Source organism: Vigna unguiculata, chromosome 4, assembly GCF_004118075.2.
Source record: "Vigna unguiculata cultivar IT97K-499-35 chromosome 4, ASM411807v1, whole genome shotgun sequence".
Taxonomy (NCBI): Eukaryota; Viridiplantae; Streptophyta; class Magnoliopsida; order Fabales; family Fabaceae; genus Vigna; species Vigna unguiculata.
Window position 1 is genome coordinate 24,913,871 of NC_040282.1, and position 15,814 is coordinate 24,929,684.

At 29.6% G+C, this 15,814-nt stretch overlaps 1 protein-coding gene and 2 long non-coding RNA genes across 3 annotated transcripts; 2 read left to right on the forward strand and 1 right to left on the reverse strand.

The window, feature by feature from the left end:
- The first annotated feature begins 600 nt into the window (after positions 1–600).
- Positions 601–5,762, forward strand: LOC114180222. Its single transcript, XR_003603641.1, has 2 exons — positions 601–710; positions 5,693–5,762. It is a non-coding gene; the product is annotated as an uncharacterized LOC114180222 (long non-coding RNA).
- Positions 3,985–4,831, forward strand: LOC114180223. Its single transcript, XR_003603642.1, has 3 exons — positions 3,985–4,069; positions 4,471–4,553; positions 4,645–4,831. It is a non-coding gene; the product is annotated as an uncharacterized LOC114180223 (long non-coding RNA).
- A 3,350-nt stretch (positions 5,763–9,112) lies between the features above and the next one.
- On the reverse strand, positions 9,113–14,578 carry LOC114182178. Its single transcript, XM_028068975.1, has 2 exons — positions 13,780–14,578; positions 9,113–10,113 (listed from the first exon to the last, which is right to left on the reverse strand). The coding sequence occupies exons 1-2, from the start codon at positions 14,353–14,355 to the stop codon at positions 9,403–9,405; spliced, it is 1,287 nt and encodes a 428-aa protein (XP_027924776.1). The 5' UTR covers positions 14,356–14,578; the 3' UTR covers positions 9,113–9,402.
- Between the last annotated feature and the right edge of the window lie 1,236 nt (positions 14,579–15,814).

The window sequence follows — 15,814 nt, forward strand, 5'->3', positions numbered from 1 at the left end:
GTTCACTTACCTAACAATATGTTATTGACGTTTTTGTAAAGAGATACTCCAATGCATAGTGCATTTTATGAATCACACCATGTCATTCAACTTTGGCAAATTCCAAATCCTCAAAAATAAGGTCATCAATTGTCATCATCTCAATTGACTAACACAGTCCTCCTCTTCTGTTTGATCTTAGGATGATTTATTAATTACAACACAACAACACAAACCATGATTATAGTTTTATACTTGAATAGGAAAAATGGTTTTGGAATCACCAATGGGAAAAATGATAGAAGTCTTTACGTGAAATTTAGTTTGTTGCGAGCACACATGATTGTTCTTAAATGTTAACAGAAATTATGTGTTAGGTAACTTGATCGGTAAAGGATAATCCAAGAGAAGTATTATAAAAGTGAGGTAAAGCACATAAAATCCTATGTCAACTCCAAAGATTGAAACCAAAAAACTCTGTTACCACTTAATTTGTTATATTAAGTATGAGAAAGCATGCATTGTCATTTATAATGAGACTTTGAGAATTTTGTTATATTACTTGTTAGAATGAGATTCTCATTAGTTGAAGGCTTAATTTTCAATTCATATAGAGTACTGGGAAAAAGGATGGAGAAGAAGTCAGTAGAGTTGAAATGTTTATAAAAACTCGCTAAGGTCGTCCTTGTAGGAAAGGAAAAGCAGTGGACAAAGAAACATTGGATACTATTGTAACACTACAACAAAAATGAATTTTAGTGACAAAAATTTAGTGACAAATACAAATTTTGTCATTTTTTATATATTAGTTGTGACTAAATTTTTATTTGTCACAATTATTAATTATAATAGTGATAAAATAAAAAAATGTCACAAAAACTATATTAAAAAATTTATTAAATAAAATTATTATTAATATATAAATTATTAAATATTAATAATTTAGTTTTTATTTTTATTAGTAATAAACTATTAATTATTACAATACTAAAATATTTGTTTCATTAATAATAATAATAATAATAATAATAATAATAATAATAATAATAATAATAATGTATAACAAATTTATTTCCTATGTTTAAAATAATATATTAAAAAATATTAAATAAATATATATATATATATATATATATATATATATATATATATATATATATATTAAAAAATATTAAATTCTTATTTGTTCAGATATGAGTAACATATTTTTATTTTATAAGTAGATATTATTTTCATTTTGTCACAACGTGGTTAATACAATAATAAATATAAATTTTGTCACCATTTATTCATAATTTATAATTATCTTTTAATTTGAAACAAAAAATTTATTAAAAATGACAAAATATATATGTCACAAATAACTGTTTTTTTACAATATAATTAATAGTGATAGAGATAAAAATTTGTCATTATTTATATATGTAACCGTTTTTTTTAAATTTTATTTAAAACAACAAAATATCATAGTTATTATGACAAAATTATTTTTTGTATAAAAATATAATATTAACTTTCATTATATTATCGGTAATGGTTAAAAATAATAATAAATTTGTTTTATTTTAAATTTAAACTCTAGTTCTTTTATTTAAAAATTAGTTCTATTTCCACTACGCCACTTCATATTTATAAAATTAATTTCACTAATACATTAAATTATCTATTTGTACATACTTTTATACTATGATATTAATAAATAATATATTTATTTTAAATTTAAATTCAACATATTAAATTTGAAATATCTAAATTATATAGTAGGTCTATATTTAACATATTTTTCTAATTTTAATTTTTTTAAAATTTGAAGTTTACATATTCAACTATTGATAGGTATAAGATTTTTTTATCGAAAAGATAGTACATTATCATGTAACGGGTCCCAATTTTTTTTTTTTTTATCATTTGAAATATGGATTAGATAATCTTAGATCATTTCCAAGGAGATGATCTTTATTTACGAAGATTTGGTGACAAATACTAGAGTTATCAAAATGAGTTGGAACCCGCGAGCCAACCCGACTCACCATGGGTTCAGGCTGGGTTGGGTTGAAATTTTTTTACAAATTTCAATACAGGTTGATTTTTTACCTGGGTCACCTAGAACCCTGCTCACCCGGGTTGAACCCGTGGTAGACCGAGTTGGCTTATCAACTTGTAAATAAAGGGTCATATAAGTATTTTGTGTTAAGTTGGGCTTTGTTTTTGGGTCATGTTAGATTTTTTTTAGCTAACACATAGATAATTTGTATTTTTGTGATTTTGATTTGTATTTGGATTGTATTAAAGTTTATTTAGATTTTAATTAGAATTATAATCTAGTTTTGACTTAAACAAGAAATAAAAAAATTGTATTTTTTAATTAAGTGAGCCTGTGAGCCAATCCATTTAACCCACCAACCCGTGGTGGGCCAGGTTGGGTTGGATTTTTTTTTGGCTCGCTAATGAGTGAGCCAGGTTGGGTTGACTTACTAAGTGATTAATCCGTGGTCAATCGAGCCAGATCGGGCTGGGTTACCCGTTTTGACAGCTCTAACAAATACCAAGTAAATGTCTCGATTTGAAAAAATATATTTGGCAAATCTCATGGACATAGTCTAGGTGCAAACGACCATTCCAACAGAAGAGACCTCGAATTAAATGAAACATAAAGAGATCAATTACTATTTCTTTGGAGAGGGTCCTGATACAAGCAAATCGATTACCATTCCCACACAGAGGGTGTTCTCAATGTAAATGGAACAAAATGAAATTAGTGACAATTCATATAAAGAGGGTCGTATGTAAAGAAACCATATTTTTTTAAAGAATTTGAGGTTGGTATATAGGTCATTTCATATGAATGAAGAGGATCATTAACCTAAAGAGCCAACTAAACATTTTTTTTTTTCATTTTCTGAAGAAAGGATTTGATAATCATTGGTATGACTGAACAGAGTTTCAATACGAAAGGTAGAAATTATTTTTTTCTTTTCCTTTTTGAATTTGATGAATAATATGTACATTATGCATGATTATGTCAACACATAAATGAATGGATAAAAATTTGTTTTCTATTTTCTTCTACCAACACAATATATAGAAACCTTTTTGTTTGAATTAGGTGTCAAAACCCTAAGTTGAATGCATGATAAAGAATTTGTTCTTTTATTTTTCTTGCTACTCAAGGAATAAAAAGCTTAGTCTTTAACATTAAAATAATTTTCAAAATCATATAATTTATGATTTGCATATATCTCAAATATCAATAGATACCCAATATTTTACATACTTGAATATACTAAATTATTAAATTTAATTAAATATACCAAATAATATTTTAATAAATTAAAAATTAAATTAATAAATTAATTATAAAGTATGAACTAAATTTATTTTTATATATATTTTATTAAACCTTATCTTTAATTTTATATCTCTAAAAATAAAATTGATTCTTATTTATGATATATATATATATATATATATATATATATATATATATATATATATATATATATATATATATATATATATATATATATATATATATAATTGATTTGTTTTAAAAAGATTATAAAATTTGTTTGCTAGCGTTATTAGGATATATTATTACATGATCATTATTAAGTTATATTAATATAAAGATATATAATTATAAATTTTGTTTGATTAAATATTAAACTTTTTATTATATAAAATCAAACAGTTTAAAAAAAATTAAATATAAAATTGTTTGTTTAATATATGAGGATTTTATTATGAAAGTTCGGTTACTAAACAAAAATTATAAGCGCTCTTATTTGGCGCTATTAGAAATTTTTATTTGGCGCTATTAGAAAATTGACAGGTAGTTTTATTAAAATTTGAAATATTAATGTAATATTAGATTTTTAGTCAGATATTTAGGGAGTTAGTTTTCAAAAATTGTGAGATTTTTGTGGTATAACTGTATGCAGTTTCTCTTTCCATAGTTCTCACCTCTTTTAAAAGCATCAGTTTTTAATTCATACGCTTACGCCACAACACACAGAGAAATATATTGAAGTTCCAACTCAAATTCTTAATCAAATGTCCATGAGGGAAGAACCTAATTTGTCTATCTACGGTATTAACTTTTCTCTTTCTCTTTTTTCAATTATTTGTAACGCTATATAATTGTTTATGTCATGTCTATGAAATACCTATTGTTCCTGTTTCACGTGAGACTCAAGAATCTAATTGTTCCTTTCTCATGGTGAGACTATAGAATCTATTTGTTTCTTTTTCATGGTAATTGATAAAACAAGTTAAATATGCAGTTTCATTTTCTTTCCATTAGATGTTAATATTTTGCTTTAATGTCATCCTAATTCATTGTTTTCATATTTACTTACAAGTACACCAATCTTGAATCTTTATGTCGTATTACCTTGTAGGTGAGTTTAAAGTTGATTAAAATTGTTTTGCTATTGTTTGACATTGTAGATATATTCATGATGTTAATTATTCTATTTCAATATTTTACAGGACAATTTGATAAAGGGGATTGAGGTGCACGAAGAAGAAATTGAAAAATAACTTGTCCTTTGAGGAAAACACTTTAATTCTGTGTTAGAATACAATTGATTAAAATTGTTTTGCTATTGTTTGGCATTGTAGATATATTCATGATGTTAATTATTCTATTTCAATATTTTACAGGACAATTTGATGAAGGAGATTGAGGTGCACAGAGAAGAAATTGAAAAATAACTTGTCCTTTGAGGAAAACACTTTGATTCTGTGTTAGAATACAATTGAATCATTCAAAGGGTGTGGCGAAACAATTTGTTCGAAGTCAAGATGAAGATGCACAAAAAAGAACACTTAATTTAGAAATAGAGTTATAAATGATCATATGTATTATATTTGGATTCATTAGTATATATTTATAGTGTTTTTTTATCATTTAAAATGTAATTAATAATTTATATTTTAATATTTATATTTGATGTACATTTATTTTCTTTGTTATTTATTTTAACACTTTTCAATTATTTGTCTATTTATTATGATATGGAAGGAATGTGACAATTAAATATTAACATAATTTCTAATGATAATTATAAAAAATAATTCATAATTATAAAAATAATTCATAATTATCCTAAAATATTTGAATTAATAACATAATTTTAAAATATTGTCACAAATATAATAGTAATTAGAGTATTAAGAGTGACAATTAATTGATATTTTTATTATATATAAAATATATATTAGTGACTACTGATTGATCGTATATGTGTGATAGTGTCTTTTTGTCACTATTACATTAAATTACTATAATGACAATTATTTTTACCACAATATAATTTAATTTTAGTGATAGTGTATTTTTGTCACTATTATAAAAAATTATTAGTGATAATGATTTTTGTCACAATATACTTTAATTTTAGTGATAGTGTACTTTTGTCACTATTATAAAAAATTATTAGTGATAATTATTTTTGTCACAATATACTTTAATTTTAGTGATATATAAAAATATTGTCACAAGTACAATAGTGACAAAGTTATTAGTGACATCTTAATTATTGTCACAAGATGATATTAGTGACATATTTATAATTTTTAGTGATGAATATTAGTATCACTATAGATACTTTTTCTTGTAGTGTAAGTTTATTTTAATTTATGATATATGTTTGAGTAGTTCATTTTTTAATCATGAACTTTGATGTATATACATATACATATGTTTCAGTCTAAGCTTGAAGGATCTATGCAAAACTCATCAACTGAAAATGTGGAAAAAACTTTTGAATCAATGTTTGGAAAAGAAAAGCCTGGTCGGGTTCGTTGTTATGGAAGGACTGTGACCCCATCATTATTTAAAAGAAATCAAGAAATTGCTGCAATTAAAAAAGGATATGATATGAAAAAAGATGGGATGGCAAAAAGGATTGAAGGTTTGGAAACAATGATGACACTCATACTTAAGCAACAAAACCCTGATTTGAATGAGGATGATATAGAACATATGATGTCATTAGCTTTTGGGAAAGAAAATAGTGCCATTGCTCCACGTTCATCTGCTTCCACTCATGTTCCTTGTTTTGACGAGGTATAACAGCATGCTAACAATTTGCATTCAATGTTATAATTTAGGTACTTTGTGTTTATCTTATTTCATTTACATATTAGATCATATTTTAAAAAGCTTGATCAACTTTTGTTTATTTGTTTTAGGTTGATCAAGGACCTCAAGAAAATACCGCAGAGCAAATGGAAGAATGATTGATTGAAGAACCTCTAGATTTTACATAGCAAATGTTATAATTCTTTTGTTATCTTTTAACTCTTTTAGTTTTAATACTTACAACACTTTTAGTTTTAGCATACATTGGACTAAACATATGTTACTTTTAACTCTTAGTTTTAATGCTTATGAACTCTTATCCGTTATTACGTATATTACATGTTTTGTAAAATTATTATTGTTACATAAATCATTAACACAAAATAATATAAGAATTGCTTAAATGAATAATTATAATTTCAGTTTGTTGTCTAAAAACAATAAGCAACATTTAAAATGTATTGTCTATACACAACAAGCCACATTAGAAAAGTGTTCTCTAAAGGATAGATAAGAGGTATGACATTTACATATGACAACATTTAAAAACATGTTGTCTAAACATGAAGCAACATTTTAAATGTGTTGTCTAAAAACAATAAGCAACATTTAAAATGTGTTGCCTATAAACAACAAACAACATTCAAAATGTGTTGTCTAAAAAGAATAGGCAACATTTAAAATGTGTGGCCTATTCTAACACTATAAGGCAACAGTTTTGTAAATTTTTGTGGCCTTTAGTACAAAAATTGTTGCCTATAACCTAAGCCCACAGCCATATCCTCCACACCTACAAAATTGTTGCCAAAGTGTTGCCTAAAGTTTAGGCCACACTTTTTTAACTTTAGCCAACACATTTTACTCGTTGCTTAAAGTGAAAAATGGTGTAGTGTATCTTTAAACATTGGTTAAATGTCATTTGCTTCCTCCTAAACATTTGTGTGCATTAGGATTTCTATTAAGTAAACTGAGTGTGCTTTTATTTTTCTTTGAGTATTTGTTCATTTCAATTGGTTCAATTGTTTTAATTGAGTTATTTTAATTTTTATGATCTATATGTTGTGTCTAGAGTCATGTATAGTTCTTGTTTTATCATAAACTCTTTAGTTTTAATCAATTATTTTCTTTCAATTTTGATATGCAACATCAACCAAATTATACATGATCTTTCAGTGCTTTTGTGTTTTAATTTTGTAAAAAAGAACAAGCAATAACAAATAGCAACATAGGCAAGATGCAAGATATGTATGTCCACATCTCCCTTAATGCTTTACAACGAATAGTGGTTAGTAATACATTGTAGCTTAAAGGATTAAGCAAGAAGAAAAAATTGCCTTTTTTTTGACAAACATAAGGAGTACTCAAAATTTTATTAGTGACATTTAAGCACATAGTTTGTCAAAGATTTTTTCTATAATGGTTGCTTTTGATAAACAAAAGCTATTGATCACTCAAAAGTGTGAGCACATAGCATTCAATGATTATATATTTATAGCAAACTTTTCAAGTTACCTAGAAAAACATTTGGAATCATTTGGGGCATGCATTTCTAATTATGATTTAATGTTCCATATTATTTAAGCTTCAAGTTCACAAACTTGTTTGCATTCCTATTGAATGTTATCATTTATAAAATTATATTTTTATTCACCTTAGATAAAGTTGAATGGAAAACTTTTTACTCCATTATAGTTGTTTCATCACACACACTAAAGGAAGATGGAGAACACATAGGTGTATCAACAACATATATTGATGTAAGTCACAAATATAATATGTTAGACTATCAAAAGAGTGGTGTCTCTTTAATACTTTTAATATTTAACTATCATTTTGTTTTAATTATAATAATAAAAATTTACTTGTGCATGTGAAAAAGACTATCAATCTGCATCTATAACAAGAGTGTCTCCACTTGATGAATTACAACTTTGGTGTAAAGTTGCTAAAATTAATAAAGACAATATATATGAGCTTGGATTTGAGTCCGTCAAGGAGGTTGGAAATCACTCATATCAAAAATCTTCTTTATCATTAGTCCATGCTATAAGAGAAGAAATTGAACAATTAAAAAACAAGGTAAAGGTAGTTGAAACTGAGAAAGATGATATTGATTAGAGAATTTTATTTAATGAGAGAGAAGTTCAATAAAACAACAAAATGTTGCAAATGTTGATGAACAAGATGGAATTCAACCTTGAATACGAAGTACAATTTATTTTGTAGATATTTACATTTGAACTTTATAGTTTATAACACTTTTAACAGTATCTTCGTCTAACAATTTTAACCTAGATATATTAAGCATATATTTTAATGGTTATCGTCAGTTAATATTATTTTGACTAACTTTCTAAAATTATAAAATACTTCAAAGTTACAAATATGTATAAATACATACAAGATATATTATCTTTTCTCAAAAATAAAAAAAAAAGAAATATAATTTAAGAAACTACCAATTTCGTAACTGATATATCAATCACTAGATTTGTTTCAAATTTAGCCACAATAATCGATTAATGAATCAATCACAAATTTGATTATACAATCAATCATCAAATCGATCACATAATTAATCACTAAATCAATCATTAAATCAGTCTCAGATTCAATCACAATAGGTTACAAAATTAGACATATGAATCAATCACAAATTTAATCATACAATCAATCATCAAATCAATCAATTATCAAATCGATCACATAATTAATCACTAAATCAATCATTAAATTAATCACATAATCAGTCACAGATTCACTCACAATAAGTTACAAAATTAGCAATCACATAATCAGTCACAGATTCACTCACAATAGGTTACAAAATTAGCCATTGAATCAATGTCACAAACATTACTGAGTAATAGTTTGGTGACTACTTTTTGATTTTTCTTGTAGTGTGTTGCTTCCCTACTCCTGTTTTCCTACTGCTATGTAATTAATCATAGTCAAGCACAACACCAACCCATTGTGGTCCAATTCGCACACAAAGATCGTCCAAGTATAATTATGGACCAAAATGTAACCGTCATATCTTCAGAATTAACAATTAAAAACTAAATCTTTAAAGCCATTGATCCGAAATAAATATATCTTTTAAGTACAGGGAAATACATGACACGTAGATGTGTAACAACTTCAGTAATGCTACAAACCAAAAAGAATTACTACAACAATCCAATTCCGCTTTTGGAATAGATCAGTGCAGAAATAAATAAAGGTTGTTACAATAAAAGGCCTCAATTCTTGTGAATCAGTAGATATCGACAACCAAGCTACATTTATATCCAAGCCAATGCCAAAATCAGATCCTTTAAGTACAGCTTCTCTAACTAGAGAAGCCTAAGATGTGCCGTATCATTCAGCCTTTTTATCTGCCAACCAGTTCTCAGAGAATGCTGCAAGACAGTCACCGATGAGTCTTCTATGCAAAACTTATGTGACATCAGAGGGCTACATCCAAGAAGACCAGTCAGGAGACACTTAATTGGCACAGAATGAGTAAATAGTCCTATACAAGCCACAGTAGGTGAAAAGCTGCTGAAGCCAGAATTATGCAGAGAACTTTGGTGGTTTGCATTACCAGAAGAAATTTCTTCTTCAATTACATCACCAGTGTTTGTGACAAATTGTAGCCTGCTCTTACCAGACTTTTTCCTGGAGAACGCAGGCCGATGCCTGCTGAGCAAATCCCATTGGTTAGGAGCGAGAGAAGGTCCATCTTGGTCGTGAATTGAGTTTGTGAGAAGAGCGTGGGAGTTGTGCTGTGCAAATGCATGGTTGTCATTTTGATGTGATGATAAATCTAACCTTAATTTTTCATGTAATCCCAGGACAGTTCCATTTAAGAAGTTAATCATCCGGAATTCTACTTGCCTAAGTGATTCACCAGAAGGTGCAGTAAAATCCGGCTGGGACCTGTCAATTAAGGCCTGAATTTCAGGGGTGTATATTTCTGATCGAAGGCAACCTTCCCAATTCCCTTGACTAATCTCTGTAAGTGCATCCGAGGATTGAATTTGTTCCTCTGAAAAACTGACTTCCTGTTCATTGGAATTTTAAAGATTAAGATTTGAAGCACAATATTCTGGAATGCAGCAAGTCCTTTTCTCATTTGCAGTGATCAGCAATTAGAGAAATGAAATTTCTAAAGACACATGAAGTTCAATGTAAAATAATCATGCCATTACTGCAGACTTTAGAGTAAACTAGTTTCTGGTGTTTATTTTGTACATGCTTTCAAAACATTGAATACACTCAACCACGTCTTTCTGAACAACATTATTCAGTGTCTAGCATCAAAATCCATAGTATTATGAAGCTTTTACAGTTTACAGCTTTTCCATCTTGCTTTGCTAAACTGAGAATTTTCTATAACTTTTAGTCATACAAATCAGCATACAACAAGCAGAGCAATAGTCAGTTCTGGTAGCTTTGGCTTTTGCCCCATCTCCTTCACAATTTCATAGATATGTTATGTAATCTCACATTTATTCACCTAACATCCATGTTTTCAGTAAATTGCAAGTGAAAATATTCAGCATTGGTTCTTTACAGTTATGCAAATGAAATAAATTTTATTCTTTAACGTCAAAGTTGATGGCAAGAAAATGACAGGACCAATTTAATGTTACACAAGTCGAAAGACTAATTTGGTGCATATATGAATAGAGGACCAAAATTACGTCACATGTATCCTTGAAGGATCAAAACAGATATTTACTGGTTTAAAAATGAGCTAGCAGGATACAGTGTGTGTAGAATCTTAAAAAACCTTACATCTTAGTAAGAAGTGTCTGGCTATAGCATATTTTTCAAAAGCTTGTTATAACCTGAACTAAATTTAAAATAAAATTGTTTATTAAAAAGTCTAGTTCATAATTGACTTTTCCAATCTAAATTTATGCCGACTCTTTCCTTTCCAGTGCCTCTCCTTCTTCGGCTAGGTTTAAAGGCTGTTAAAGGATGAGAAAAATTGACAGCAACCACCTTATCCACCCAAGACTTGATATAAGCTGACAACCACAAAATTTTACAACTCTATATAGAAATTCAATATTAGAATCAGTTTTGAAGTAATTATGAAGTAAACTACACTTAACCTTGACCTGTAATTTGTTTTATATGCATAGGTGTTTTTCTTTTATATCATTTAAAACTAGTTATCAATGTTGCAAGATATACAGTCAGCTAAGATCTGGAAAATAACACAAGTTACCCGACTTTCTTCCATGTATTTTATCTCAGATTTAATGTATGACATCATCCACTAATTTCATAATTGAACAAAATATTAGATCAAGATATTTTTTGAACAGAAAGAATTGGAAAGAAATAGATCTCTTGCAATTTTAGTTGTCTACTGTTTTATGCCCTGCTAATTTAAGATTACAATAGAAGTGGATGTATCCTCCTGATAACAGCTTAAGTAAGTTTTCTACTCTAAATTTAAAGAATTGACTTTTATGCCAAATTTAATTTAGAAGGGAAATGATTTGAAGTTAATATAATTCTCTAAAATATTAGAAGAGAAAACCAACTTAAGCTGTGATCAGATAATATACATCCACCTCTCCTGTAATCTTAAGAGTGGCATGGCCCCTCATAGCATAGTAACCATAACAACAATCTAAATAACACATGGTATATTGATATGTAACCCATCCATCAGAGACATCAATTCGGTATAAGATGTCCTAAAACGGTCCCACATATTATTTTACTAAAATAATAAGCAAACACAAGCTACGACATATATACAAAAGAATCAGATCGCACATTTCCAATTTAACTAAAATAAGGTTTATAAATCCAACCCCATATCCATATGTTCAGCTTTCACATTTACCCTCAACCATTAAGGGAAGTGTTATCTATATCGAATAACAGAAAATATCGAAGACCATAAAATCCTTTATGAGAATATATCAAAAGTCATAACAGGTTATGGTGAAATCATTGTGTACAAAAATAAAATAATATATATATATATATATATATATATATATATATATATATAATTTAAAACATCTAGAAATATAAATAACTAATAATAATATCATGTCTAAGAAATTAAAAATAACAATAAAATCGAATCAAAATACCAAAATTTCAAGTTCAAAACTTAAAATACAACAAAACATAATGTAGGAGCTGGTTAAAACAAGATGTAGCAGTTTGTTGGTTCAATGTAGGTAGGGTGAGCATCAACCGAAATGGCGGTATCAGCAACAACGTAAGCGGAAATGGCAGCATGAATGGCAGTGTCAGCAGAAGCAGCGCTAGCAACCTTGTCACCAGCAGGCGGTGTCACTAGTAGCGGCAACGACAAAGATAACACGATAAGAAAGGAGACCGTTGGTTTAATGTGGCTAGGCTGAACTAGGTCAATATTTTGTTCTAATGTTTGGTTTGGGCCCGTTGTTTCGCCCAACTTAATTGCCTCGGGTCGGATTCATATTGGAGTTGATAGAGTCTAATATCCCATTGGAGTTTGATATAGTGATCAAGATTTCCTAGATGTTGTAAGTTTGTAGTGCAAGTTATTTGTACAGTTTTTTTATAGTGGAACCAACTTTTTAAGCTTGAAAAACTAAGACTAGATGTAAGATTTGTAGATCTGAACCAGTATCAATCTTTTTGTGTTTTCCTGTTCCTACTCTATGTTCTTTAATTGTATAGCTATCAATCTTGATTCTCAAATGTAATTGCATTCTGGTTTTCTGAACTCAAAGTGTCTTAAAATATTTAAAGATAGAGAATCTTTTGAAAAAAAAAGTTTTAAAACCAATTCACTCCCTCTTGGTTTAACAATGTCATTCTCTCTTTTTCTTACAAACACTGCACAGACATGAAATGACACACCACACAAACAACACAATGTACATACAAAAAGCATTAATAAAGCCTTGTGTCTAGCAAGGTCAGCCACATGAATGCACCATACAAGCAGGCTCCGTTATGATACAATGTATACAACTAGTACAAAATCAACATTAAACACAATTCCATATCAAAAGAAACAATGCTCTAAAAGCAAACATGAGTCAGTATTCTTGTAGACATAGTAAAATGCTATAGTTTGTCTAATTACTAGAATATTCTCATCCATCTTACAAAAGCTTAAAAAACATAAAATGCATTTAGAAGCATTCAGAATACATGGCAAGAGGACATCTAGAACAAACATACATAAAAACAAATATTTTGAAATGTAAATGATCCTTGCACTGGCAAACTATCATACCCATTCAAACTAAATATTCTCGTTTATCTTTCTACAAAAGCTTCAGCAACATAAAATGCAGTTAGAAGTATTCAGAATACATGGAAAGAGCACATGCGGAACACATCCTTGCACTTGTAAGCAATCGAGCACATTCATACCAAGTATTCTAATTTACCCTTTAACAAATGCTTACAAAATATAAAATGCAATTAGAAGTATTCAAAATATATGGCAAGAACACATGTTTGACACACATAAACACTACTACTATTTCAAAATGTAAGTTATCCTTGAACTTGCAAAAACAACCAAACACATTCAAACTAAGTATTCTCACTAATAGCCATCTACAGAAGCTTAGAAAACATAAAATGCAGTTAGAACATTAAAAATACACGGCAAGAACGCACGTGGAACATTCAAAATGTAAGTGATCGTTGCACTTCCACAAAATTGAGCGAATTCACACCGAGTAAAGTACCTTTGACACTGAAACCGCCGTGGACCGCGCCCGATCAAGCGGCGACGAATACACAGCGCTGAACCGAACCCCCTGCGACTTGAGGAACACGGCCAGAGCCCTGGCCTGGCGCATTCCATTGGCGGTAAGCGCGGCGGCAGGGCAGCGACCGCCGACCAAGTCCGGAGCCAAATTTAACTCGCACTCGCCGTGGCTGATTAGGAAAACCTCCGTCACAGCCTCGTCATACGGCACCATCCCGTTCGCGGAGAAGCTCCGCGAGAGTGCAGGCGGCGACAGCAGCGGCGGTTGCGGCCCGAGGACGTTGTAAGGATCCCAGACCTTGATCGAGGGACCGAGGCGCGGCGTCCCGAGCGACGAGAGCTGCGGTGAGAGCGGCGACGCGGAGGCGTGGCACGGCAGCATCTCCGGCTCCTGTTCGAGAACCTTCTTCACCATGTGGTTCCCCAATTGGGTCCGGCCCAACAGAGGCCCGTTGAGGTTCCTCTCATCCTCTTCCTCTTCCTCCTCTTGCTCTTCTTCTTCCTCCTCTTCTTCGCTATCTTCCTCAACTTGCAGTGACTGGCTCGCGCCCATTTTCAGTGGGTGCGTCGGATCGCGCAAGATGGGGGTTTTATCGCTCAGATTTGAAGCGCATCAGTGAGGAGGGGAAATGAATGAAAATCGGTCGAGAATGGTGAATGAATGGAAATGAAAAGAAGTAGATCTCGCTGAGTGTGGTTTTTCGATCTTCATTGGATGTGGGTTTTCATGGCTTCGTGGTTCTTCGTAGCTAAAATCTAATCTACCGTGTCAGATGAAAATATATATATATATACACAGTATATATGTATGTATACTACGAAGACGAAGCCAATGCATTCACTAATAACAACGTATTTGTCTTACCCAGTTATCCATTTTTTTACTACCCTATATCCTTTTTACTTATTACATGTTTTAAAAGAAATTATTTTATTATTTCTGTCTTTATTTATCCTTTTTAACTGCATAAGAAAAATAAATTAGAATGCATTTAATTAAATTTTAGGTAACTACTTTAACATTATAAATGTGTAAATTGTTATAGATGGATATAATGAATTATAAATGTTTAAGTTATTAAAAAAATTTTACGTGAGCTATGATTTTCGTCCTTATAAAATTATGGATATTTGTTTTTTAAGGATAAAATTTTAATATTTTTGTTCTGGATAAATTTTTAATATTCTTTTTTGTCTTTCAAAATTATAAATGGGTTTAGTTAAATAACTTTGTACTATGAAAACATGATATCATCTTAATTATCCAACTCGAGATGATGTCGGTCTACTCGAACAACATGATATCATGTTGGTCAGGGGCATAACATCCATGGTAAATGATTAAATTAAGGTGATGATTAAAAACACATTAATATGATATTAGGCAAGTTAATTAAGGTGATTAACCACGTGGACCTACGTCAAGCTAAAAGTCCATAAACACATTACATAGTACATGTAAATTAATTATGTTTCATTATAACAACATTTATTACCATATAACACACTCGACTGAATTGAGTGTCAGGATATGAAGTTGGAGGTTGGAGTACACTTGAAGAGTTGTCTACTATGGGGACAACATATATTATGTGAAGAAAGGTTGTATGGTGTCTATGAGGAGCAAGATGGTTAGAGCTAAGGAGAGAGACCAAGCTTCAATAGAGATGGACATGTTATTGGAAATGTAGTAAGAACTCAATATATCCATCTTGCTGAAAATATCTCCTATTGTTTATCAAACTTGTGAATCTGAAATATGGCACAGAAAGTCCACATAAGATAACAAACATACATAAATACACATACTTCTCATATCACTAATATGGTTTGTCATATCAGAATTTGGTTTATTAATTTTCTCTTCTAATTCCTTAATTTGACATATGTTAGCTTTTCAATTCCTTACTTTTCTTACTTTTTCTCCCCATTTGGATTCATCAAATAGTATTAAAGTAGACAAGAATGAGAATAATAGCTAAATTTCATTAATGAAAACCACGATACAAGGA